The sequence below is a fragment of the Petromyzon marinus genome, chromosome 47 (assembly GCF_048934315.1).
Source record: "Petromyzon marinus isolate PM22_M1 ecotype Great Lakes invasive population chromosome 47, UKy_Petmar_22M1.pri1.0, whole genome shotgun sequence".
Lineage (NCBI taxonomy): Eukaryota > Metazoa > Chordata > Hyperoartia > Petromyzontiformes > Petromyzontidae > Petromyzon > Petromyzon marinus.
The window spans coordinates 11,397,790-11,424,201 of record NC_133713.1 but is presented as its reverse complement, the minus strand read 5'-3'; the positions used below and the strand labels follow the sequence as shown (position 1 = coordinate 11,424,201).

Here is a 26,412-nt window from a genome sequence, read left to right as displayed (position 1 = left end):
ACGTTTCGGCCACAACACAAGCGGCCTTCATCAGGTGAAGGGACGAGACTGTCTGGTAGGACAGCGCTGGAGTGAAAGAGCCACGTTCAGATCACGGCCTTTAAGCTGTGTGCTAAAGTTGAGGGCGCTTTGTTTCCTCTCACACAGCTTAAAGGTCGTGATCTGAACGTGGCTCTTTCACTCCAGCGCTGTCCTACCAGACAGTCTCGTCCCTTCACCTGATGAAGGCCGCTTGTGTTGTGGCCGAAACGTCGTGAGAATATTATTGTGTTATTTTATTTTATCAATTTATTATTTTATTCTCATTCTACGTGACTTTACCGAAAGAACCAAAGAAGATGGTTTTAATGCGTCAATGTGTAATGCAAATGCACATATGGTCCGTTACTAAACATTGCAGTTGTGTAACAAGTGTGTAAGGTCTTTTCGTCGCGGCTGCCACTCATCGCTCCACATTGCTCGTATGGTTAGGTGTGGCCTTATAATAGTATTTAATCGTTATTGCTGTCATGTGGTAAGTTCTGGCTTTCGTGACAAATATCAGCTTGCGAATGTTTTTCGTATTCCTCATCGGTAAATAAAATATCTACAGGTGTGCCTACAACAAATAACATTATTTTTCGTGAACCTGTTCTTGAGGACTTGTTTTGCTCGTACGTACATTTACCTTAAGCACATACTTTGCAGCTTCCTTTATTGAAGTTTTCAGTCGTGCCGACTGGTTTACGATCCATGTTTTTCTTTCGCACCGTACGTACCCAGCCGTCTTCAGTTTATCAAGGTACATAGCAGTGCTGCTTACATGATTTGGGATGATTGTAGCGAGCGCTGAGATGAGAATAGCTAAAGAAGTGAATGGAAATTCGCTTTTAAGTTAACCCCACCCCCCTACTTTTGGACGCAGGTCACGTACAAATGGCTGAGCTACACTCTGCAGGTGCATGTGAACACAGCAAAAAAGTGAGTTACTTTAGCGTGACCACTGCTACACACACCATCGGTATATCTACAACCAAAGCTAGAGCCACATACTTGGATTACGTTGCCACTGAGATTGTTATACGGTACTGCACATAACTCTTACACAATGTGGGGCGGGGGGGATTACTGAGGCAACGTACATTATCCATGTGCATTATGCGAGCCCTTTGAACTTGTCCTTCCTGTCTATTTTGTTTATTATTAAAATAAACCGTGTGTTTATTATTAAAATAAACAATTATTAAAATACCACACGTGCAGTTTTGTTGGGCAAATAGGACGAATGATCAGCATGAGACTAATAGAACATCAGATAAATATTAAATTCTCCCAAATACAACTGTCAGCAGTAACAAGGACACTCAATTGATTTTGATAATGTTGAAGTTTTGTGCAAAACTAGCTATTACTGTCCACGACTAATGAGATAATCTATTGAAATGGAAAGAAATCAAAATTACTTTAACCGTTCGGATAGCTGCCACCTTAGTGCTGCGTGGAAGCGAATCACCAAATAATACATTAGATAAATGCATGCCTACAAAGGGCAGCGTACTTCAATAGGGATTACCGTTGGTAGGGCTATTTTAATATTAGACAGAAAGGACAAGTTCACAGGGCTCGCATAATGCACATGGATAATGTACGTTGCCTCAGTAATCCCCCCACCCCCCACATTGTGCAAGAGCGCAGAAGCGTGGTCAACACATCTACGCCTCCATATAAGGAACGAAACAGTGAGACTTCTCCACAAATCTGGCTGTCGCCTGATGAAGCTAGTTGTAATTACTGGCCAAGCGTCGCCCTCGGATTGTACATGTTGTGGCTTGGCTCTCCAACACACCGGTGTGCTGTACTAGTGACACCTTACTTGTTGGCTGTGTCGGGCGGTGGCAGGTTTTAGCGACACGTTTATGTATTTACGCGATCTAACCCAAAAACTTCTTATGGAAGTAAAGATGCTTTGCTCCGTGCAGCGAGCGGTGTGACTGCTCCGTGGCTGCCTCCACAGAATGCTGTGGGAGTTTGTGCGGCGCGCGAGAGAGGAGAAGCCCAAGGTTGCGCTGCACGTCACGTACCTTGTGTCGGGCGTCTCCACGCTGGACGGGCTGCCTGTGAGCCGCCCACCTTGTGTTTGGCCCACAATGCATTTCTCTGCCATTGACAATGTGTGCATGCATGTGCACCATAGTTTATGCAAAGCAGTCCCCAGGGTTGTCCACTCTGTAAAGCACAGGAATAGTTAACTCAGCTTGGTCATCATTAATTGTATCATCGTAATCATACCCCGCAACATAATCTAGGATTAACGTTATCATTAGTTTCTTCATTATCATCATTAGCTACTTCATTATAGTCATGATCAGCTTCTTCATCATCATTAATTGTGCATTTGTAGTCTCTAAAATTAGTACAGCTGAATTAAACCACATGTCTGGCCCTATCATAGGAATGCGGAATTTCCTCCGCTGGCTCTGTATCACCAACAATGATGAGGATAGTCCAACACAACACTTACAGAGTTTGAATGCATTCTTCCAAATAATATAACTTAATGTAATTTGAGTTATGTAATGCGTACCTTATTAATGACGGATATTATTTGTATGTTTTTGTCTTAAAATCCAGTGTCACAAAGTATCTGTGGTGAGAGAAGAAGAGCTGGAAAGTGAGCTTCTCATCACATGCATTTTCTTCGAAGCAAAATTCCACAAATCAAAATGAGTGATTTTTAGTCGTTTACCTGTCAAAGTGTTTAATCATGTAAGCTACCCATGCGATCACTATAGTAAGCTTATATTACATGGTCATGGTAATACTACCATTGTATGAGGGTAGCCTGAAATAACTAAAACATTCAATACAGCTTAAACATATTTGTGTTTTAGTCAATTAATGGAAACGTTACATGTAAAGAATATTTGCTTTTGGATTTTCAGTCATGAGCAATCGTTCATTGTTTGCTGCTCAATGAAGTCCTCCCTATGTTGTCACTTCCTCATGGTGCTGTGATGCTACAATTTATAGCTGTACATAATTATCTGATATGATTCTACCTCCACTGCGGTCATCTTTGAAAAGACAGAGGACTATTTATAACCGGGTAGGAGCCCATTAATGCACGTGCTTATCTTTCTGTCTGTCAGTGTAATTCCAAGCATGGAAATTAGAGACATACTCACGAAAGTGCTTGGGCATTGGTAGGACACGTCGCTAGATGGAATGATGGCGCATGGTTGAGACTGGTGATGGAATAGCAGCCAAAGGAGGTGATGTGCCCAAAAGAACGACCGCCGTGGATATGGAGTGCTGAGATCAGCTCTAGTGCAGGAACGCGAGGGTTGGTGACGACTCTGGGAGGCCTTTATCCAGCAGTAGATAGATCCGTCTGATGTGTATTCTGTATGGTTTACATACATGTATAATGATGACAGTTAATCTTTTAAACCCGAGTGTTAAACGTTCATAAAAGCTGCCCAGCACACAGGGCTGGGTGTGGTGTCCGTGTGAGGCTCGGTGCCACCGTTTGTACTTTGTGCAGGCGCCAAGGCCCAGCTCTCCCTGCTCGCGAGCGTGCACGTGTACAGCGTGCAGCGAGCCCGCCTGCTCGACAGCGGCATGCTCTACATGGCCGACTATGACATCATCCGCGACAACCTGCACCAGTCCAGCAGGTGTGAGCGGGTGCCACACACCACTGCCGCAGCCGCTGTCGTAGGCTTCTCCGGCTCCAGCGTCGCTGTGTCAACAGAGTAGCGCACGGCGACGAAACCGGACCCACCTCAAGATCCACTTGTCAAAATCTAAATATTCTTCAGGAATCTGATGAGCTTTGAAGCTCTTTTTCACAGATGTTCAGTAGGGGTGGGACAGCAAGTTACATCTGCCAATCCATTTTCTGGATTGATAGGTTACAGGCATGCATTGCCACTGTCTGCTTGGGTGGTAGTGAGGTTAGAACCTGCATTTTACTATTTGAAGGTCATGGGTTCAAATCCTGGGTGGTGGCTGACTTAGCGTTTCAGCTCCGCGGGGTCAATACAAAAATGAGTCACTTTAAGAGATGGCCCAGTCACTCGGAGGTCCGGGCACTGACCTGCACCGCTGAGGTCCTGGGTTAGAATCGGGGTAGGTTCCGATTTATTAAAATTGGGTTCTCAGGTGTGGTAAGTTGATGGTCTCAGCCTGTTCATACATGACTATAACAAAAAAGGCAACATAATAACTATGTTTTTGTACATATGTAGTGGGTACAGATGGAGACTCAGGCTTACTATTGGAGGCAACACATTTATTAACTTATCACCAACACTATTAACACAAAGAGGTAACTGCCTCTTTACCAGATAACCTATGGTGGTGAACCACCAGGCTAGCTACCCTAACACTCTGAGTTAGCTACCGCGGACCGGACCCCGACTTGGGTCCGGGTCTGTGTGTTGGAGACTCCTCTTCCGGTGTAGAACGTAGATTTCTTCATGAAGACAACACTGGGGACCCGGCTTTTTATCCTGTGTGGCGGGGCTCGCTCTGCCCCTAGCCACGACCCCCTTCTCGAACTCTGGACACGTGGTTCCCCCAGGCCCCCCTTTAGGGTCCTCGGGTAGACGCCTCCGGTCACTTGTCCTCCGGGGTCAACCAGAGTGCCATGGCTCCCTGCAACCTCGTTCCGAGGCCGGCACTCTCGCCGGCACCCTGCACGTAGAGCAGGGTGCCATCCTTGACTGTCGGACAGTGCTGCCCGTGCCCCGCTAGGGCCGGTACTGCATCCCCCTTCAGCGGTGTCCGTGGTGGCAATATGTTGTATGGCGTGCCTTTCCCAGGTTGGACACACAGCGACGTGCAGCGATGTCGCTACATATACTAAAGGTTTATATGGTTAGCTCGTGTAAATTTAAATGTGTCGTTAACCCACCACCACCCGAAACAGTCAATTAGTAAGGGTGGTTTTGTAAACAAATCGTGGCAATTAGTTACAAATTCAGCAAACCGGAGTGTTGGAGCGGAAACCCACAATATTTACAATTTGACTACGACGTTTTGCTGGTATTTACAACCAGTTTCAGCAGACGATTTTTCCAGAACTGTGAAGAAGTCTTCACGTTGTTTTTGTCTCTGGCTACTGAAATATAGGTTTAGCAGCATTCAATACTCGCGGGGTGTCGCACGGAGCACGGAGGAGATGCAGGCCCTGCGATCTCAGGCGACCTCCGCCCAGGAGCCGTCTGACCCTCTCGACGGCCCCCTAGCTGCCCCGGCCGCACCCCCTGCTGCCACCAACGGTCAATGCGCCCCTAAAGCCACCCCACGTGCTGCTCCACCCAAGGGCATCATGGGAATGTTTGCTGGGAAGGGGGGTGGCAGCAAGGAAGGCAAAGTCAAGAAGGAATCTCCTGCCCCAGAGCCAGTCAAGGAGGTGACTCGTCATTTAAAATATATTTGGCAATATTTTTTTAAATGAGTCTAATGAGCAGTTGTTTGTTAGACATGTAACTAATGTGCCACGGTTAGAGATTTCATGAATTGTGACTAACGTTTAAAATTTGATTCAAGCGTCTATTTGTTACCATTGTACATGCAGAATCTCTCGTGGCTGCAGGGTTTGCGTTTCCTATAACATGTATGAATTATTGATTCTTACACGTGCGATTGGATGCTTGTATCACGAGTAATAATGGGTTGCATTTAATGAATTGTTAAATACGTCTTAGCGTCGGTAGTTAGTTTTATGATTGTAAAATAAAGGATGATCAAACATTCCCTTGACCACATTTCATATGAGTAATGCATAACTAATTTGGTTAAGGAGGCATCCCAAGTTTGGGTTTCTGTTCCATCCCTAAGTCTCCTTTAACTCTGAACAATTATGACTTCTACGATGCAAAGCACAGGTGTATCCAAAGTTGGAATACTGTTGTCATATTTGGGGTAGAACACCCAGTTCCTACCTTACTGTTGCTTGACGATCAGAATTACGGATGACCCAGCACCCACCGATTGACTCCAGTCACTCACTCGATGCCAGTTAGTCACTGCCTTGTTACTCTTCTGCCGTTACTACTACCGTTAGTCTTCTCTTGAGCATCACCAATGGATTCCTCCAGCCATGTTAAGGACTGTGTCTACCACACTGACTTTGATACACACTTTGTTCAACCACCAGACTATACAGGTCACCCTTTTCTTTCCGCCTCTTTTCTTGCTCTGCTCAACTTTGGAATTTTCTCCCATCGTCATCTATTTTCCCAAACTTTTACAAACCCTTCTCAATTTGCGACGTGTAAGTTTTATCTATTACGACTTTAATAGTGCTGTTTGTTTTTGGCCGCTTGTTTTTTAGAGCTTCTAAGCTTGCGTTTAACAAGTGCGATTCAAATAAAAAAAATTTAAACACGTAGGCTTTCGCGGCCAATATCCATAATCTAACCCCAAAAAACCTCATTACAAAAAAAAATTCAATGTGGGCGTTTTTAATGGAAAACCACTTCATAATACTGTAAGCCCAGCATTATTATTAAGGATTGAGTTTGAACTATAACATATCAGCTCTTTTACTCAGAGGCATACTGTGTGTCTTTAAGTAATTTTATATTTGAATGACCAATATGTAAAACATTTGAAGCTCGGGGCATAATTATGTTCCTTAAGATGCAATTTCTACAGATATATATTCAGAACTTCAGCTTACATGTGTGAGCGACAGTTTTATTTCTGCAACTGTGCGTAGGGATAGACGGCAAGAAATTGTGCAACCCAGAGCACTCTTCGAGAGGAGGCTATCTGTGTTCGTGTTCATTAATAAGCCATGACGTTCGCTACACCCTACACTGATCGCAGTCTTTAGCGATCTGATACTCACCTTGGTCTGTTTGTGTGTAATTTCAGAAGCCTGCAGCAGCCTCTGTTAAAGCTCCGGTGAAGGTCAGCATATTTGCGTCGGCAGGTAAGCTCACCTGAAGGTGACCCCCCCCCCCCCCCGGGAAAAAAAATGTTCCAGGCGCGTTCCAGACATGAACAGTCCTACTCGTTCTCTCGTAAATAATTCAGAAGATGGCGTCAAAGTGGCTTCCTGCTCAAATTGGCATTGGGGGAGGGGAACTCATCTCTGTTGGCATCTCTGAGCCGGTATAATCATAGGATGACATTCCTTGACTTCCCACAACGTGCTATTATATTGACAACGAACGGTTGTACCTTCCGATGAGCCGAGTCCTCTAACCGCAGTGCCATGCGGCCGGGTTGTAAGTGGTAACCCCTTGTTTGTCTTACAGCGAAAGCTAAACCCAAGGAAGAAATCAAGACTGAGGTTAAGGCATCTGTTTCAACGGAGGAGGAAAAACAGGCGAAAGTTGATGACACACGTGGAAACAGCAGGTGCATTCTTCATTGTGGTCCAAACGATTGTTCGAAATATTTGATTGTTTGAAACGTACATTAGCAAGTGCGTTTGTAGGATTTTGTGAGATGAGTGTGTATTTTTCATGCCTCAGTGAAACCATTGCGTGTTCCGTGTAGGGACATGGCAATGTCTTTTTTGTAACCAAAACACAGTGAGACGCAAAAGGTCAACTTACAGATGTTGCTCCAATAGCTCTGCATGTAGCTAGCTCGGTGTGGTTAAAAAGCCAATGTTGATTCAGCGGTGCGCAAATGTTGTTTGCTTCTCAGTGGGAGAGTCAAACGGCCAAAGGTGTCGGACAGCGAAGATGAGGAAGAAGAAAAGGTGGTGGCGGCCGTGGAGTCGAAGCATGCTGGCAAGAAGGGAGCGGGGAATGCTGGGAAGAGGGCGGCTGCACGTGACGGCAAGAAGAGGGGTGCGTCGCCAGAGGCCAAAAAGCGCAAGAGAATCCGACAGCCTGTGTCAGACAGCAGCAGCAGCAGCGATGACGACGACGACGACGACGATAATGATGAAGAGCAGGAAGGTATGGCGATGGTCGATCGCCTCGCCCCTGTGCGTTCGGTCCACCAGCCATCCGGAATGCAAACATTTCCATTTTATGAGCAATGTACATATTGAATGTCTAAGCCTTACCTAAAGAATGCAAATAAATAAGCGGTGTTTTCCACCTGCAGGTTTAGTTTGTAAATAGCGTATGAGGTTATATCACTTATCCTTCTCTCTGGACCTTGTGAAGCATGACCTTAAGTGGCAGGAGTTGTTATTCTGCGTAGCGTTTGTGCGTGATACAAACCTTATTTGCTAAAGGGTTTTGGAAAAGGTTTTTTGGGACTGCTGTGACCCATTTAAGCCTCTAGGTGGTGCCATTGGTACTTGACATTGATTCCTTCTCGGTGCATTTGACAGCAGCTGCTTAAAATTACAAGCACTTGCCCAACTAAAATGTCTCTCCTTCAACACGTATCTGTTGAATGGTGGCGAGATGGTTCTCTTCCTCGCCTGGTATGCAGGAGGTCGTCGGGGGTTTGATCCCGACCGTTAGCTCTGTATATTTGGAGTTTTCACGTTCTTCCTCTGGTTACGTGGATTTTTTCTCTGAGTCCTCAGGTTTTTCCCTCCACATTTAGAAACATGCGTTTAGATTATTTAGATTCATTGGCTGCTATAAATTTCCACATCATAAGCCACTTTGTTTACCTATCATTTCTGGTCAGGTCGCTTCTGAAAAAGAAGCTAAAAATTCATCTTCTTGGTTCTTTCAGTAAAGTCACGTAGAAGGTAAATAATAAAATAATAAAAAGAAAACATAATAAAATAAAGTTCTCACGACGTTTCGGCCACAAGTAGCCTTCCTCAGGTGAAGAAACGGAACTGTCGGATAGACAGCGCTCCAATGAACACTGCTAAGCTTGGCAGCATCTTTTAAGCTGGGTGGGAGGAGCAGAGCACCTTGACAAAGGAGTTTACATACCAACAGAATAATTTAGCATTGAAGTAGCTGTGTTAATGTGAGAAATTAGCAGGATGTTAAAGTCAGAAATTAGCATGTAACTAGGAGATTAGCATGATAGTGTGAGGATTTAGCATGTAACTGGTCACGGGAGTAGCTATGTTAAAGTCAGAGTTTGCATATCAACAGAGGTAATTAGTATATTGACGCTAAAGAACTGCAACTACCCAACTATACAATAAACCGATGTGAAAGAACTAAATATAAACTACATCAATATAATCAATGTACTCAATATATTCTCCACTAAGCTGAGCTACTAACAATAAGTCAATATACATTACACTTCTATGTCGCAAAAATGATTATAATATGCCTACAACTAATCTTTTTTATTATAAACTGCCATAGACAGACACCAACATTGAATTATACACTGCGTTACTATACACTACCCTATACCTTAGATTATAATAATGTTAGACTTGTAATATTACACTATGTATTATTTTATTTTACCAACCCTACTGTATACCACACTACTGTATATTCACTATACAATTACGATACTATATATTACCAGATAAATTATATTAAATATTACACTGAAATGTAACTGGGAGATTTTCATGATAATGTGAGGAATTAGCATGTAACTGGTCACAGAAGTGGCTATGTTAAAGTCAGTTTACATCAACATAGGCATTTATTATATTAACGCTAAAGACTGCAACTACCCAACTATCATACAATAAACCGATGTGAAAGAACTAAATATAAACTACATCAATATAAATTTTGATTTAAAGCTTTCGTGACTGCAGGGATTCATATTCTTGTTTTTTTCGGTAAAGTCACGTAGAAGGGAAACAATAAAATAATAAACATAAAACAATACAATTCTCACGACGTTTCGACTGCAACACAAGCAATCATCATCATGTGTGAATAAACACAAGAGCCAGGTCCGATTCAACACATTACATAAAATCCGTGATTTGGTTCCGTCTGTAAAATATGTGATTCCGGACATACAGTACCCTGGCGTCTACAAACTAAGTTGCCTCTGTGGTAATAGTTACATTGGAGAAACCAAACGACATGTCTCGGACCGCATTCGTGAACACAAAAAAGACCTAAAACACGGTAGCACCAACACCTCGGCCGTGGCAGATCACTGTTGTAATTCAGTAGGCTCACATGACATTGACTTCTCCAAGACAGAGGTTCTTTGCAAGCAATCTGGCTACCATGAGAGATTCGTTCATGAGGCTGTCCACATTAAAACAGAGACAATTTCAACCGAGAAGATGGATTCTGGCTTAGCAATCATTGGAAGGATTTGATAAACCATTTCGGGTCTTAATTGTTTGTTCACGCCTACGGTGGCTTTCAGACCGCATCCATTATTTTCGTCTCCCCCCTCCTGTTTTCCGAACATAGATGGACTCATCCATCTGAATAACTGCCAAATCGCTCTCCGTGGTGCTAACGTTAAAAAAAACGCCACTTTTTTAATTTTCTTGCTGTGGTTTTCACACCTGATGATGATTGCTTGTGTTGCAGTCGAAACGTGAGAACTTTATTGTTTTATATTATTATTTTATTGTTTCCCTTCTACGTGACTTTACCAAAAGAACCAAGAAGATGGATCCCTGCAGTCACGAAAGCTTTAAATCGAGTCCATCTATGCTCGGAACGGAGGAGGGGGGGAGAGAGAAAAAACCACGATGCTCTGCTCTGTCCTGTGTTGCGTTACAACTATGCTATAAACTAGGCTACTATACATTACAATATTATACCTTCCAATCTAAACTACGCTGTATAATATCGTATACACAGCCCAATATAAGCTGTAACATGCATTATATTGATATGCCTCCAACTAAACGTTTTTCTACATTACACGACTACACACCATACTATACACCACCATAGACAAACCCCACCATTGAATTATACAATGCGTTACTATACACTACCCTATACTTTAGACTATAAAAATATTAGACTTGTAATATTACGTTATGTATTATTCTACCAACCCTACTGTATACCACACTGCTGTATATTCACTATACAATTACGATACTCTATATTGCCATATGAATTATATTAAACATTCCACTGTTATACTATTTATTATTATTATACAATACGCTATAAACCATACCATTGACCGTCGTGTGAAAGGTACTAACAGGCAGTGCCAGCGAATGGACTGCAGACTGAAAGTCACCGTAAAATACAATAAATCAAGAACCGAAATGGTTTATCACGTCTTTCCAATGATTACTAAGCCAGAATCCATCTTCTCGGTTTAAATTGTCTCTGTATATGTGGATGGCCTCATGAACGAAGCTAAACATTGCTAAGAGAGCTTAATCTGCTAAAATAAAAATTATATATTTTTGTGATTGGCTTTCCTTTCCTATACTTTGCATTCCTGTAGTGTTTTTGTATTGTTGTAACTTTCTGACCCGTTCCTACTGGACATCTGTGAAAAAGAGCTTTATATGTATGTATGTTGTTGAACTCTTTCGCACCATACGTAGCCAACTGTACTATAGCTCATCGGATTCCTCCAGTATAACGATTTCGATTCTGTTTCAGCCCCTTCCCCGCCAACCATTGGAACTCCGCCTTTGCCTGAAGTGACTGAGCATCAACAAGACAACATCGGTTCAGAAAAAACAGAGGTGAGTCCATTTTCCTGAAAGTGTCAGTTTTCATCGTTGAAAGTGAAATTGTTTACAAGGCTGAATTAGCTATTATGTCACCATCATCATAATAAGCAATTTGTACATTAACAACATTTATTGTCATCGTCACAGTTATCGCTAGTAAGTTCATGGCAAATTGGTATTTATGACATTTAAATGAAACTTCACCTTAACCTTCAGCTTGCGTCGTTTAAAACAAATATTACCCGTCTTGGTTTTGCCTGTAATTCATATGACAGTATATTAATTTATTTTTAAAAGGAGATCATTATCTTTATATGACATCCACTCTTAGCTTCGCGCAATAATCATAAAGTCTCACAATACAAGTAACAGAAAAATAAGAAATTAGTAGCCACCTTTTCATTCGTCACTCGGAACATGTTGGCTGCTCATTTAAATTGCTACTTATATGGTTACTTACTACTTATATTCTCCACAACAACGCTTAATGCTTCAAATGTGTTGTGTATTGTATAGTTTTGCAAAGAACTAGGGCAAACATCTATCGCAATTGGTCTTTGTTAAACACGTGGTAATTAACAAGCATTGGTATAAGTAAGCCTTACTACCGATGAGGCACTGCATGTTGAAACTGGTCCTGAGTTTTATTTTATTAAATCATGCTGCTTAAGATATATGCACTCCCAGAAGGCCATGCGGCCAATGGAATGGGTAAAAATATTTTAATTTTTTTATGTGGAGAGACATGGGAATGAGATTTGATGTCCGCACAAAGTACATATTTTTTTCTTTATATATCTGGACGAATGATGAGCTGATTAGTTTTTCAAAACAATATAAAATTTAAGTTAAGCCTAAAAATTCCTCTAGTATGAAACTACTCGAGAGTACAAACACCTCCATAAAGTGCTCCTGACAAGCTCTATGTAGTGACTGGTCGCAGTCTGGGGTTGTTGGGAAGTGTTACTACTTGAGAGTACAAACACCTCCATAAAGTGCTGCTGACAAGCTCTATGTAGTGACTGGTCGCAGTCTGGGGTTGTTGGGAAGTCTTACTACTTGAGAGTACAAACACCTCCATAAAGTGCTCCTGACAAGCTCTATGTAGTGACTGGTCGCAGTCTGGGGTTGTTGGGAAGTCTTACTACTTGAGAGTACAAACACCTCCATAAAGTGCTCCTGACAAGCTCTATGTAGTGACTGGTCGCAGTCTGGGGTTGTTGGGAAGTCTTACTACTTGAGAGTACAAACACCTCCATAAAGTGCTCCTGACAAGCTCTATGTAGTGACTGGTCGCAGTCTGGGGTTGTTGGGAAGTCTTACTACTTGAGAGTACAAACACCTCCATAAAGTGCTCCTGACAAGCTCTATGTAGTGACTGGTCGCAGTCTGGGGTTGTTGGGAAGTCTTACTACTTGAGAGTACAAACACCTCCATAAAGTGCTCCTGACAAGCTCTATGTAGTGACTGGTCGCAGTCTGGGGTTGTTGGGAAGTCTTACTACTTGAGAGTACAAACACCTCCATAAAGTGCTCCTGACAAGCTCTATGTAGTGACTGGTCGCAGTCTGGGGTTGTTGGGAAGTCTACTAAACATTATTGCTTTTAATGTACCAGGGACTCCTCCTCAAGTCAATTGACGCCCTTAATTGGGGGAGTTCGCTTGCCCTCCGGCTTTACTCGGGAAAAGAAAAGCGCTCTGCGTGGCGATTGTGTTGCGCCTGCAAGCGCGCGAAGCCGCCACCCGTGATTGTGCCACGTTAAACTTGACGAGTGCAGGGGCGCCTGCACTAAATAAAGAGGCTGGATGTTGGGGGGAGGCCGGGGGGGGGGGTGGGTGCCACGGTTCGTGCAGACGCGCGCTGTATGAAGTGAGGTGGCGGCACTGTTGTCGACGCACGACCGAGGCGCCGTGCCCCTCTCAGCCGTGCTTTTGTTTGACGCAATTAAAAGTGCTCGTTATGCGGTGTCTGGGCAGTGGCTCGTTAGCGCTGATAAGTTCGCCCGTCCGTTTCCCAGCAATTAAAGGCAGCCCCACGTCGCGTCCTTTTCTTCGGGTCCTCCTTTTAGCACGTGGCACACGGGACAGTCGATTACGTTTCCATGCCGCGATTGGACGGGACTCTCTTTTTTTTGTGTGTGCGCGTCTGTCCGACCGGGTTGTGTTGTGATATAGGGCATGATTCGCAGATGGAAGGGTTGTGAAGTTCAAAGCTCTGTTGGGGGGGGGGGGGGGTCTGCTCAGTCTATCGTCCCTCTGTGGCCAGTAAAATAAGTACCACTCCATGGTTGTACTATGGGGGGAGGCTGGGCCCTACCGTATGAATTTTTTATTTTCACCACTGACTCGGGACTGTCAACGGAGATGCGCCCTGTCCTTATTGTCATTGGTGCAGGGACAATGTATAACTTTGCTGTTTTGTTTCTGGCTGAGAGGGCAAACCTCAGCAAAGTTTTTACTTGCCTTTTTTCCCTGTTCCGGTGCCACTTATACACCTGCTCTTGAAGTCTAAGATATGTTGGATGTGAAAACGTTTCGGCCTGCTCTGTTCTGCTTAAGGGGCCATTTTACCATTGCCTGGTACATCACGCTTCTTTATACATTTGCAGCCCTTTCCAATCCATTGCTGGACGAGGCCCTCCGTACACCGCACAGGTCGTGTGGGTTATTTGGCCACACTTCACCTCGCTGATCAGAGCAGATTAGTGAATGTCGGGAGCACAGCAAAAGAAGTACAGTGTATCTATGGAATTAGGAGTACAGTGTATCTGTGGAATTAGGAGTACAGTGTATCTATGGAATTAGGAGTACAGTGTATCTATGGAATTAGGAGTACAGTGTATCTATGGAATTAGAAGTACAGTGTATCTATGGAATTTGCAGCCTATAACAACCAGTTGTGCATTGTGGTTTACCTATCAAAGCATCATTCAGCTTCAAACCTGCGTAACTTCGGACATTGATGAGATAAGGGCACATTTCGGGGGATTTTCTCGTTCGGTGATTTGGCGACTAGTGGGTGCGAGGGTAGGAAGTCTACCCGTCTTCCAATCGAACGTCTTGAGTTGAGCCAGCATGTGACCCACACCTTGCGGGTAGTTTTCCATTGGCTCTTTTGCTGCACCTAGGCAGAACCGAACCGTTGCTACTTTGGCCTCATTGAGATCTGAATCTGCCTGGTGGCCTCACAGTTTCGTTGTGATGTCGGTCAATACACAACCGGAACGCAGCCTTGCCGCGTCAATATTCACGCGTCAATCTTCACGCGCCTCGACTGCTTCTTTGTGGTTGACGTCGGCTGCACGGCTTGGTCTCTTGGTGAAAAAACAACACCGGCGCCTCTTGCGTGGCCCTGGAAGGTCTCGGTCACGCAGCACAGAGACATGTGAGAGATATCGTGAGTTTCTGTTTTTGCCAGCAGGAGGCCAACAAGTCTGGTGCGCGAAGGAAACGGCGTCGTGTTCTCAAATCCAAGACCTTCTTGGATGAGGAGGGATCGATGGGTAAGCTCACGGACGGAAGAGTGGGAAATTCCCAACTCCGTGCGTACGCTCCGCTCTGTAATGCTTCACACAAAATCATGGCAAGCAGGCATATGCATACTACTACGTACATTACTCTGTAATCACCTGTAGATTTTTGGAGGATTCTTAATACCTGGTGTGTTGTCAGCAATGTCACGCGGTCATTAGATTTATATGGGCAGCAGGGTGGCGGTATAGTTGTAACACTTCAGTTTCAGTTTTCAGTTTCATTTATTTGGTATAGCCCTTGAGCCATTCAGCTCTTGAATCGGGTGCAACCGCAACAAACAAAAAAACAAAAACATGAACAAGAAAACATCTTAAAGTGACTGTGCGCAAACAGAAAAATCCAGGAAAAAACTGAAAAGTCTTCCAGAAAAAAAAGCACCATACACCAACGGTTTGCAAAAATCCCAGTGGGATGCAAGTCAAACAACAACCACAAGACAACTTAGATTAAAGCCATCATTCTAACTCCGTACTACAACAAACAAATATGGCCAAACCAAAAAACGATTTCAAACTCACCAAAATAAAGCCGTAAAAGCAATGTAACAGTGATCATAGGAACGTGGGCCTCGCAGCAAGAAGGACCCGAGTTCGACTCCTAACTCTGGAGTTTGTTTCTCCCCCTGTGTGCAGGGGTTCCCTCTGGGCTCTCTGGTTACCTCCCATAGCTAGGAGCATATCAGTGTCATTGGTGTGCAAAAGTAATGTGCAGTGCACATATATGAAAATCACTATGTAAACATCTCACGATAATGTACCCGAGGCGTTAATAAGCACGCTTGGACTGATTGAAGCTCATCTACTTAGTGGATATAATGTGTCGCAATAATAACTTATTTTTTAAAACTCATTCTTAATGATGAAGTAACTTTTGAGTTCATTTTGTGTTTTGATACACACCACAAGATCATTGTATGCTTTGAAATACAATACAATTATAGTGCAAGTAAATAAAGTTTAATCACATGTTGGTTATTAAATGTAAACGGTTTCATTAGCCATTCTATATATACTCAATTGTGAAAACCTGTTATTGAAACATACAAAACATGATAATGCAAGTAATTTTATTCTTCACAGAAAAGTGCAATAAATTGTTAATGTTTTCCACTAATCAGAGAAACAGCATGCTTGGTATTTGCTTTTTAGAATCGGCATATTTGAGCTGACAATGTTCCTGCACAATTGACTTTCCATTTCGCAAGCCATAGCTATCACAAAATGTTAACCACAATATAAATTTGGCTGCAGTAAAACATTCACAGTTTATTTTAAATAAAAGCATCTGGTTTATTATTGAGTTTCGTTTCAGTATAGTCATACCTGGCCGACGGTACATATTCCACGTGGAATAAAAAAGTAAAGTTCTTAAAAGTTTGCTTTATAAATGTTCAAAAGCGATGAGGCAGGCATGTCCATGGTATAACGTCACTAATCCTGCACAGAACCTTGGCTCTCACATTGTGTTTTTGTCCACGGAGTCACCAGCATTATGCATATTTGGAATTCATTTATTGCCATCCAAGATATTTTGCATTTTTTTCTCTGCCCCCACGTTCTCCGCGTTATTGCTCCAGCGTGTGCTGGATTTTCAGACGCACGCTAAATGCCACTCCGGTAGCAACAACTGGCAAAGTTGCCATGTGGTGACGGATCCTTCCAGTCATTGCTGGTGGTAGGTACACATGCGCATGGTTTGCCACCATTTTTAAAACGCTTTATTTATTCACAGAGAGAATGTTCATCTAGTCTCATGACTAAGAAAGTACACGTTTGTCACAAACACTCAAACTCCACACGGATAGATTAGAAACCTTTTAGTCTGCCTCGATATGCATCACGGCTCCAACTGGCGTCCACCAGCCCTACCTCCCAAGTCGTTGGATTCCAAGCGTGCCACCACTCACAATCATGTATAATTAAAGACAAATGTCTCCCGTAGAGCCCGACCGAGTTTGTCTCCCCATTGCGGATCTTTACATAGCACACCAGGTCCTCTTTCAACGCCGCGGCCTAGGAGCTGTTCTGATGTCACTGATGTTATGTGTGGCTGGGAGTTGAACCAGTCACTGGAGTCGTAGCGCAGTGTACCAACCACTGTGCCACCACTCCCCTCTCATACTTATAATCATAAAAACATGGCCTCGCACACCCATGAACATGTATGTGTAGTGGGTTCACGGGACACGGAGACGGTGGAGTAGAGGCAGCACTATTTAACGTAACAAGGGTTATACTGGAAGGGGTAACGGCCCCTTCACCCGTATACACGCTGGGACACCCTCTAGGCAATCTAGCCTAACTCCTGTGCTCCCAGTTCCTCCAGCTACAGGCGCTAGAGGAGGCTATCTGATCTGGCCCGGGTCAAGCACAGATCACGGCACCCCACCAACCAGACCGGCCCTTAAAAGGGCTCCGGCTCTGAGGCTCTGGGACCGCACCACCGGCTTACCTTGCCGGCCCTTAAAAGGATTGCGGTCAGGGAAGTCCCAGGGTCTATCTAGCCGGTCTTCCTTCTTCAATGGCTCTTCATTCTTGGCCCCAACACACTGCCCCGAGCTCTCTGGCTCCCCGCCCTTTATACCCATACACCACTTAGGGCGGGGCTATAGCGGACGTGGTTGTAGCCACCAAGGTGTGGCTGTGTGTTACCTTCCCACACTGTGTGTTTCCTTCCCAAAACACCCCTACATATGTATAGGTGTGCGAGTCGGTGTAATGTTATAGATATCGAATTGAATATGTTTGCTTTAACGTTGCAGATTATAGAAAAATATAGGCAGGGGATGTTTTGGGTATTAGCATCGATGTGTGCGTTGTGTGCGTGTTCTTTTTTGAATAAGAGCTATTCCCAGAAATATTTGCATGATATACGTTTCATATATATGTTCCTGTTAAAAGAATGTTTTAATGTTGATGGTAAACGGCTACCAAAGAAGTCGCTTTATTCTTATTACATAGTTGTGCGTTCATTCACACACAAACGCAGCATGGTGTGTATTTGTCTCCCACTGGCATCAATAGCGTTAAGTATAAAATGCGAAGCTGCTTAATGCAATAGCATTGCCTTCTTCTCCTGCCAAGAGAAGCCTGCTGCTGTGTTGGCATCACTCTTATAATATGTGTTTAATTTAGCTTTGTATTTTTCCTATTAAATCGAAAGAAAACAGGGTAGCGGCAGTCTCTGTCATTGGTGTCTGTTGAACATCGCTGAACGGAGATTGCATTTCATTATAACTAAATTTACGTGTTAAACTAAATTTATGTTAATAAACACCACAACAGCTGGGACAACCGGCAGAATGTTTGTCAGTGATTTTCGCCACAATACACGTAACCCCTGGAGTAAAGATGTACTTCTAAACACAGTTTCAAATGGCTAAGCACTTTCGCCTTGATTCCTTCTATGACCCACGCGGGGCTTGGTGTTCCACGGAGAAATAAAAAGAGTTCTCAAAAATATCAATATCAGGCTGACGTTTATTGAGCCATATATATAAAATAATATGCAGCACAAACTGCATTCGGCCAAGACGTGAAACTCTCTTGGGTTAACAGCGCCAAGTCCATTTGAAGTGCACAGTGGCATCACTGCTTCATCATTTCATGGGGCCGCTCACCATCTTTTTAATTAAATATATTTAAAAAAACAAACAAAAAAACACGCTCCATTCCATACCTCCGCCAGTTTCATTGCCTTCCTCAACGAACATTCGAAACATGTGAAATATATTACATTTTTTAACGGAGTGTATATCTGTGTTTGTCCATGACTGCACGCACACGTCTCTGATCCGTTTCCCAGCATGATGTTGATGAATTCCTCTCCTTAAATTTTATATATGTATTTTTTTTTATACCCCAAACACAAGTTTTTACTGCCGCTATTGAATTTTGTGCCGTGGCTAAGCCCGCCGATTGCAGCCGTCAGGGTCGTTATTCGGTCGAGTTCCCTTGCGGCGAGGAGACTGGCGTGAAAATCCGTTTTACGGTTTTGCACGCGTAGCGAAGCTTTCCCGAGCGCAGATTTTCCGTCGGTCGGGTGTCGTGTTTCTCCCGCGGCTCCGCGCAGTGCACATTCGACGCCGCTTGGTTCTTCTCCAGGCGCGTTGCACTATTGACTTACTGTTAAACAATCATACTAATAGTGATTGTAAATTCCCAGTCTGCCTCCAGTGAAACATTACTTGCCTTTTTTTTTAAAGACCGAATCACATTAATATGAAATGTCTCCGTGTTTAAACATGCATGGGTTGGTTCTCATTTCCATTGGGGGGCCCTGAACTATTTGCGGTTATTCGACATAATGGGTGGGAGGGGGGGAAGGGGGCATCAGTGGTTTAACTTCGCACAAAATGATGATGATGTGGTATGTATTTTATTGACCCGGAGGGATGATGTGCCCAGCTGACCCTCATGCATGATATGGACTCTCAGCTTTCCTGCTGTTGTGTGTCTCTATCACAGCGCTACTTGGCCACATGCAGGGTCTATAATGCATACATATATTATTCGTCCTCGTGGTACCTGCATGTTGTGGGTGTGATTGTGTCCGTATACAGGTAATTGAGTCATGTGTATGGTGTTAAACATGTACATGTGTATTCTTAGTTTTTTCGGTAAAGTCACGTTGAAGAGAAACAACAGAATAACAAAATATATATAAAACAATAAAAAAATTCTCACGACGTTTCGACCATAACTCAAACGGTCATCATCAGGTGTGTCGGTTTGCATAAATTTATTTTTAAAACGGCATATTTATTTATTTATATGAAAAAATAACGTTTGCGTCACGCGCAGCGATTGGCAGTTTGCCCAGGACTAGTCCATCTATTTTTTGAAAAGAGGAGGGGGGAGACGAATTTTTTATGTATGCTGTCTGAAAGCCACTGTAAGTGTGAACAATCAATCAAGAACTGAAATGATTTATCAAATCTTTCCAATGATTGCTAAGATAGAATCCATCTTCTCGGTTGAAATTGTCTCTGTGCTTGTATATGTGGATAGCCTCATGAACGAATCTCTCATGGAAGCCAGATGGCTTACAAAGAACCTCCGTCTTGGAAAAGTCAATGGCATGTGAGCCTACTGAATTAGAACAATGATCTGCTACGGCCGAGGTGTTGGTCCTACCGTGTTTAAGGTCTGCTTTATGTTCACGAATGCGGTCCGAGATATGGCGTTTGGTTTCTCCAATGTAACTACTACCACAGAGGCAACTTAGTTTGTAGACACCAGGGTATTGTATGTCCGGAATCACATCTTTTACAAACGGAACCAGATCACGGATTTTATGTAATGTGTTGAAACGGACCTGGATCTTGTGTTTATTCAAGATTTTGGAGATCTTTTTTGTGATCCCAGCAATGTAGGGTAAAGTGATGGTTTTGAAAGGCTCCTCAAGAGGGTTCTTCTTCATGGTTTGAGTGATAGCTTTGCGGATTGTATAGTCGGAGTAACCATTAGCCCTAAGAGCTTGGTGTACGTGCTTGAGTTCACTGCTTATGTGTTCCTGGTCGGATATGCATTGGGCTCTATGATACAGAGTCTTGATGAGAGAATTCTTCTGTGATGGATGGTGGTGGGAATCCGGTTTCAGATAAGCATCCGTATGGGTAGCTTTCCTGTAGACAGAGTGGCTCATTGAACCATCAGGTCTCTTTTTAATTAGGACATCCAAAAAAGGTATCTTGCCATCTATTTCGACTTCCATGGTAAATCTGATGGCTGGGTGTATGGAATTGATGTGGTCGAAGAATTGGTCTAGAGCAGGCCGGCCATGTGGCCAGATGACAAAAGTGTCATCCACGTACCTCTTCCATAAGGTTGGGCGCAGAGTGGCAGTCTGGATGGCGTCAGTCTCAAATTTCTCCATGAAAATGTTAGCTATAACTGGAGAAAGGGGGGAGCCCATTGGGGTGCCCTCAGTTTGTTTGTAGAAAGTTCCATTCCAAGTGAAGTATGTATTGGTTAAATAGTGTCTCACCAGGGGGGGTACATCAGTGTTTAGTCCTTGATGAACCAAGTCTTCAATGATTGCAATGGTGTCAGGTACAGGAACCTTGGTGAATAAGGAAACTACATCAAGACTGACAAGCAGGTCGTCTGGGGACAGGGAAATACCCTTGATTGTTGATACCAGGTGAGTAGAATTTTGTACCGCAGAGGTGGTCTTTCCAGTGAAAGGACGCAGGATTTCAGACAAAAAACGAGCTAGTTTGTAGGTGGGGGAGCTGATAGTAGAGACTATGGGACGAAGAGGTGTATCAACTTTATGTATTTTTGGTAAGCCGTAAAATCTTGGTGGCCCGGCAGCAGAAGGTTTCAACGAAAACTGTTTAGATTGATCAATTAATGCGGTTGAATCAGAAATTATTTTGTTGGTTTGTGTGACGAGGCTGTTGGTGGGATCTCTTTTTATTTTTGTATAACTACAATCAAGGGTATTTCCCTGTCCCCAGACGACCTGCTTGTCAGTTTTGATGTAGTTTCCTTATTCACCAAGGTTCCTGTACCTGACACCATTGCAATCATTGAAGACTTGGTTCATCAAGGACTAAACACTGAGGTACCCCCCCTGGTGAGACACTGTTTAACCAATACATACTTCACTTGGAATGGAACTTTCTACAAACAAACTGAGGGCACCCCAATGGGCTCCCCCCTTTCTCCAGTTATAGCTAACATTTTCATGGAGAAATTTGAGACTGACGCCATCCAGACTGCCACTCTGCGCCCAACCTTATGGAAGAGGTACGTGGATGACACTTTTGTCATCTGGCCACATGGCCGGCCTGCTCTAGACCAATTCTTCGACCACATCAATTCCATACACCCAGCCATCAGATTTACCATGGAAGTCGAAATAGATGGCAAGATACCTTTTTTGGATGTCCTAATTAAAAAGAGACCTGATGGTTCAATGAGCCACTCTGTCTACAGGAAAGCTACCCATACGGATGCTTATCTGAAACCGGATTCCCACCACCATCCATCACAGAAGAATTCTCTCATCAAGACTCTGTATCATAGAGCCCAATGCATATCCGACCAGGAACACATAAGCAGTGAACTCAAGCACGTACACCAAGCTCTTAGGGCTAATGGTTACTCCGACTATACAATCCGCAAAGCTATCACTCAAACCATGAAGAAGAACCCTCTTGAGGAGCTTTTCAAAACCATCACTTTACCCTACATTGCTGGGATCACAAAAAAGATCTCCAAAATCTTGAATAAACACAAGATCCAGGTCCGTTTCAACACATTACATAAAATCCGTGATCTGGTTCCGTTTGTAAAAGATGTGATTCCGGACATACAATACCCTGGTGTCTACAAACTAAGTTGCCTCTGTGGTAGTAGTTACATTGGAGAAACCAAACGCCATATCTCGGACCGCATTCGTGAACATAAAGCAGACCTTAAACACGGTAGGACCAACACCTCGGCCGTAGCAGATCATTGTTCTAATTCAGTAGGCTCACATGCCATTGACTTTTCCAAGACGGAGGTTCTTTGTAAGCCATCTGGCTTCCATGAGAGATTCGTTCATGAGGCTATCCACATATACAAGCACAGAGACAATTTCAACCGAGAAGATGGATTCTATCTTAGCAATCATTGGAAAGATTTGATAAATCATTTCAGTTCTTGATTGATTGTTCACGCTTACAGTGGCTTTCAGACAGCATACATAAAAAATTCGTCTCCCCCCTCCTCTTTTCAAAAAATAGATGGACTAGTCCTGGGCAAACTGCCAATCGCTGCGCGTGACGCAAACGTTATTTTTTATATAAATAAATATGCCGTTTTAAAAATAAATTTATGCAAACCGACACACCTGATGATGACCGTTTGAGTTATGGTCGAAACGTCGTGAGAATTTTTTTATTGTTTTATATATATTTTGTTATTCTGTTGTTTCTCTTCAACGTGACTTTACCGAAAAAACTAAGAATATGAATTACTGCAGTCACGAAAGCTTTAAATCAAAATGTACATGTGTGTTGTGTCTCTCTGTTTTTTGGTAGTGACTGAGAAAGATTGGGTGAGTGAGTCATGTACAGACAGTGAGGGTGAATTCCAACCAGCTACCAAGAAAGCACCAACAGTACCGGTAAAGCATCCCCTCTGCTACAAACTATGACCAATGCACATTATATACCAGGCCACAGCCACATTGGGACCACTATAATTGATTAATATTGGTTGTCAAATCCTACATATGCAATTATGGGACCCCTAACATCAATATGTCAATGACAAGAATAGTTACAGCATAAAACAGTATTGCATCCTTTATTAATTACTAACAAAAACACATTGGGTACAGGGCCTGGTTCTCATACTCGATAAATATGCGCTTAAGCTTTTTTAAAAATCTACAGTTATAGTAAGGAACCTTCGTGGTGTAATCCGTGACACTGGACTTGCAATCCAGAGGTTGGAGTTCTATTCCATCTTACGATGCAGCAGCTAAAACGTATAATTGTAACTAGTCGATAATTGAATTACCGCTGAGCCTAAATAATAATTTGTGTATTGTTAAACCTTTGTACATTTTGAAATTGTATTTGTTTGGCTATGTCGGGCGGTGGAGGTTTCCTCACGATAAGACTAAGCCAGGTAATTTTGGGGCTTCACCACAACTGAACTCTGAACCACCCTCATGGAGGTGTGTCGCCTTCCTGTTGTCAGCTTCCTCAGAAGGCCGCTCAGAAGATGGAAGGCGGGAAGGGGAAAGACAAAAAGCCTTCTCAACAGAGCAAACTCGGAAAGCAAACATCCATCATGGGCTTCTTCCAGAAGAAGTAACGTGCAGTGGAATGGATACTTCATGCGAATAGCGCTCGAAATGGTGAGCGTGCGAGGCTGGGTGAGGCTGGGTGATGTGCGGTGAGTGACTGAGGCTGGTTGAGGCTGTGTGAGTGACTGAGTGCCTGTTGAAGAAGCTGTGTGTGGTTGGGTGAGGCTGTGTGTGGCCGTGTGTTAGGCTGTATATGGCTGTGTGAGTGACTGAGTGCCTGTGAAGAAGCTGTGTGTGGTTGGGTGAGGCTGTGTGTGGCCATGTGTTAGGCTGTGTAAGACTGGGTGAGGCTGGGTGATGTGCGGTGAGTGACTGAGGTTGGGTGAGGCCGTGTGTGAGACTGTGTGAGGCTGGGTGAAGTTGGGTGAGTGACTGAGAGAGGCTGGATGAGATCGTGTGTGCCAGATGAGGCGAGGTGAAGTCCGCGTGTGAGTCCAGGTGAGACGATGTGATGGTGTTTATGAGGCTGTGTAAGACTGGGCGGGACAGTGTGAGGGAGACTGCCACGTACTGTTCATTTTTAAGACTTGGTAATGCATATGTCATCGGCTGTGCTGCCATTCACATTATCTTGTTTGTGTGTAAATAAAAAGGAAGTGATGATGGCAACTGACGTGCAACGGTTTATCGTACTTGATCTTGATGGATTGTGGGTGAAAACATCAAATAAGCTTCTTCGTCCACGCGTTTGTCCCACTCGCATGGGGTGTTCCGCTCTCCTTGCCAACTTTCTCCACGCTGCCCTGTCCTGCGCAATCTCTGCTCCTCGGGCCACCATGTCCGATCGAATAAGCAGCTGCATCTCATTATATCTGTTTTTGCAATTGTTGATGTTGGATTAATTCTACTGTTGTGATGCACATAAGCATTTATTTGGAGTTAACTAAACATCGTACAGTTGTGTGGTTTTGCCGTGCAAAAAACTCCCATCACGCACCGCAGTGTGAGATTGATTTATAATTATTGTATTCACATGAGAGCAAGCAATGCCGTGCCTAATGTAACTCGCTTTGAAACTGTTGGATTTGTGATTCGCCAGGCCAGGACAACTTGTGGTGGGCTTTGGGGCACACTGAATCCCCACTGGTTACAAAATGAATGTGTGAGAAGCTCCCGAAAGGAGTTCACAAGATACCACCATTCACTGTCTTTCCCTCTGTGATTCAGCTTCCTTGACCTCATTCATCATCAGCCATGATCAGTCCACTGCTGTCACCACCCTGCACAATCCAGCGATGCAGCAATCCGTCTAGCACCAGCTCAAGTGTTGATTCTTACCGCTGGTTTCATTGCTCTATCTCTCCCCCGGATGTCCGATTTGGACTCCTTAATCACCACATTTTTAAAATACTCTTCACTCGCTGGCCCCTCCAAACACTAAAACTCTTTGATGAATCATCTAATCCACTCCCAAGATCAACAGAGTTAAGATTAAGGATAAGGGATTGGCATTTGGTGAGTTCTTCAATGCCTTGGTATCTCAATGCGATTGGAAGCAATATAATATGGCACAGGGTATACCTCTGAATGGGAGGGGTGGTGGATGGAATGTGGAGGGTATAAAACAAAGATAAGATTACACCCACCTCCTTAATCTTGATATTTTTTTTACAAACCTTAAAAGAGCCTCGATACACATTGCGCAGCCTGCAGCAACGTGTCACAGCCATGTGGAGAACAGTTAGTCCAACACGTTTGTAAGTGCCAACGGTCTGGCGCTCTGATGTGTTTTTGAGTTGTATTGCACAGTGTCCGACTTGCCCGACGTTTCGTTCCAAGTGCTAAGAGTTCAGTCGCCGAGCTAAACAGCGAAAACCTCTTTTCGTGTTACCGGGTTGATTCCTACAGCATTCTGATCATTTCTGTGTGTATAATCCACATGTCTTCCTATGGATGATGATCAAGACACCAGTGTAGAAGAAATGTTGCTTTGAAGGTTTGGGCCATTTCATTTTACAAAGCACAATACCCTAAGGAAATGCATTGCATATGTGAAGTAGGTGCGTGTTAGATGGTAGATTGAGTCTGTAACTGAGGTTACTTAGCACACCACAATTCTAAGCAGGACCCTGCTAAATAAGTCTTGAGCTTCGGTGAAGCCAGAACTAAAGTTACATTTGTATTTTATTTAGTACTTCCTCTCCTTGAAGTCAAGAGAGTGACGTACACCACGTTGTACGCTTTGAAACTCAAATGTCATGAATGATGGTTTGAGGGCCCTGTGGTTGGGCATCATTATAAAGAGAACACTGAATATTGGTGACACGCTAACAGAAAAACACACCTGTGATGTCTTTGCTGTTTTGCTGCACCGTGTGGTTAAAACACGAGTGGTCAAAAATGTCGCAAGATCGAGTAAACGCTGTGGCTGGTCGTAGATTAAAATAGTTGATCTTAAGCAGTGAGCCTTTCAAGCAAGCGAGTAACAGAGAAATATTGTGTTTACTCGGGAGGCTGGTCGTTGCAGCCAATTTCGATGCTAGGCTGCGATCCGTCATAGTCGCGTGTGTTTTCGTTACTGATAATAAACGCCTCCGTTTACTAAA

The 26,412-nt window shown here is 43.6% G+C and overlaps 2 protein-coding genes across 4 annotated transcripts in view; one reads left to right on the top strand and one right to left on the bottom strand.

Annotated features, from left to right (window-relative positions):
• The window catches only part of TSKU (tsukushi, small leucine rich proteoglycan), a 10,321-nt gene extending 9,405 nt beyond the window's left edge, over positions 1–916 (bottom strand). The window contains exon 1 of the mRNA XM_076074398.1: positions 668–916. The gene's annotated coding sequence lies outside the window, so the exon portion shown is untranslated. The remainder of the gene's footprint in view (positions 1–667) is intronic.
• POLD3 (DNA polymerase delta 3, accessory subunit) overlaps positions 1–26,412 on the top strand; it is a 27,414-nt gene extending 1,002 nt beyond the window's left edge. Inside the window, exons 2-13 of one of the 3 annotated variants that reach the window (XM_032972056.2) lie at positions 905–960; positions 1,994–2,096; positions 2,611–2,650; positions 3,524–3,656; positions 5,116–5,398; positions 6,868–6,925; positions 7,254–7,356; positions 7,651–7,907; positions 11,448–11,533; positions 14,943–15,024; positions 23,091–23,176; positions 23,758–26,412. In XM_032972056.2, the coding sequence (XP_032827947.2) occupies positions 905–960; positions 1,994–2,096; positions 2,611–2,650; positions 3,524–3,656; positions 5,116–5,398; positions 6,868–6,925; positions 7,254–7,356; positions 7,651–7,907; positions 11,448–11,533; positions 14,943–15,024; positions 23,091–23,176; positions 23,758–23,874 (1,404 nt within the window). In that variant the 3' untranslated portion in view covers positions 23,875–26,412. Of the gene's footprint in view, positions 1–904; positions 961–1,993; positions 2,097–2,610; positions 2,651–3,523; positions 3,657–5,115; positions 5,399–6,867; positions 6,926–7,253; positions 7,357–7,650; positions 7,908–11,447; positions 11,534–14,939; positions 15,025–23,090; positions 23,177–23,757 lie in introns of all 3 variants that reach the window. The other 2 variants (XM_032972054.2, XM_032972057.2) reach the window with 2 other exon arrangements.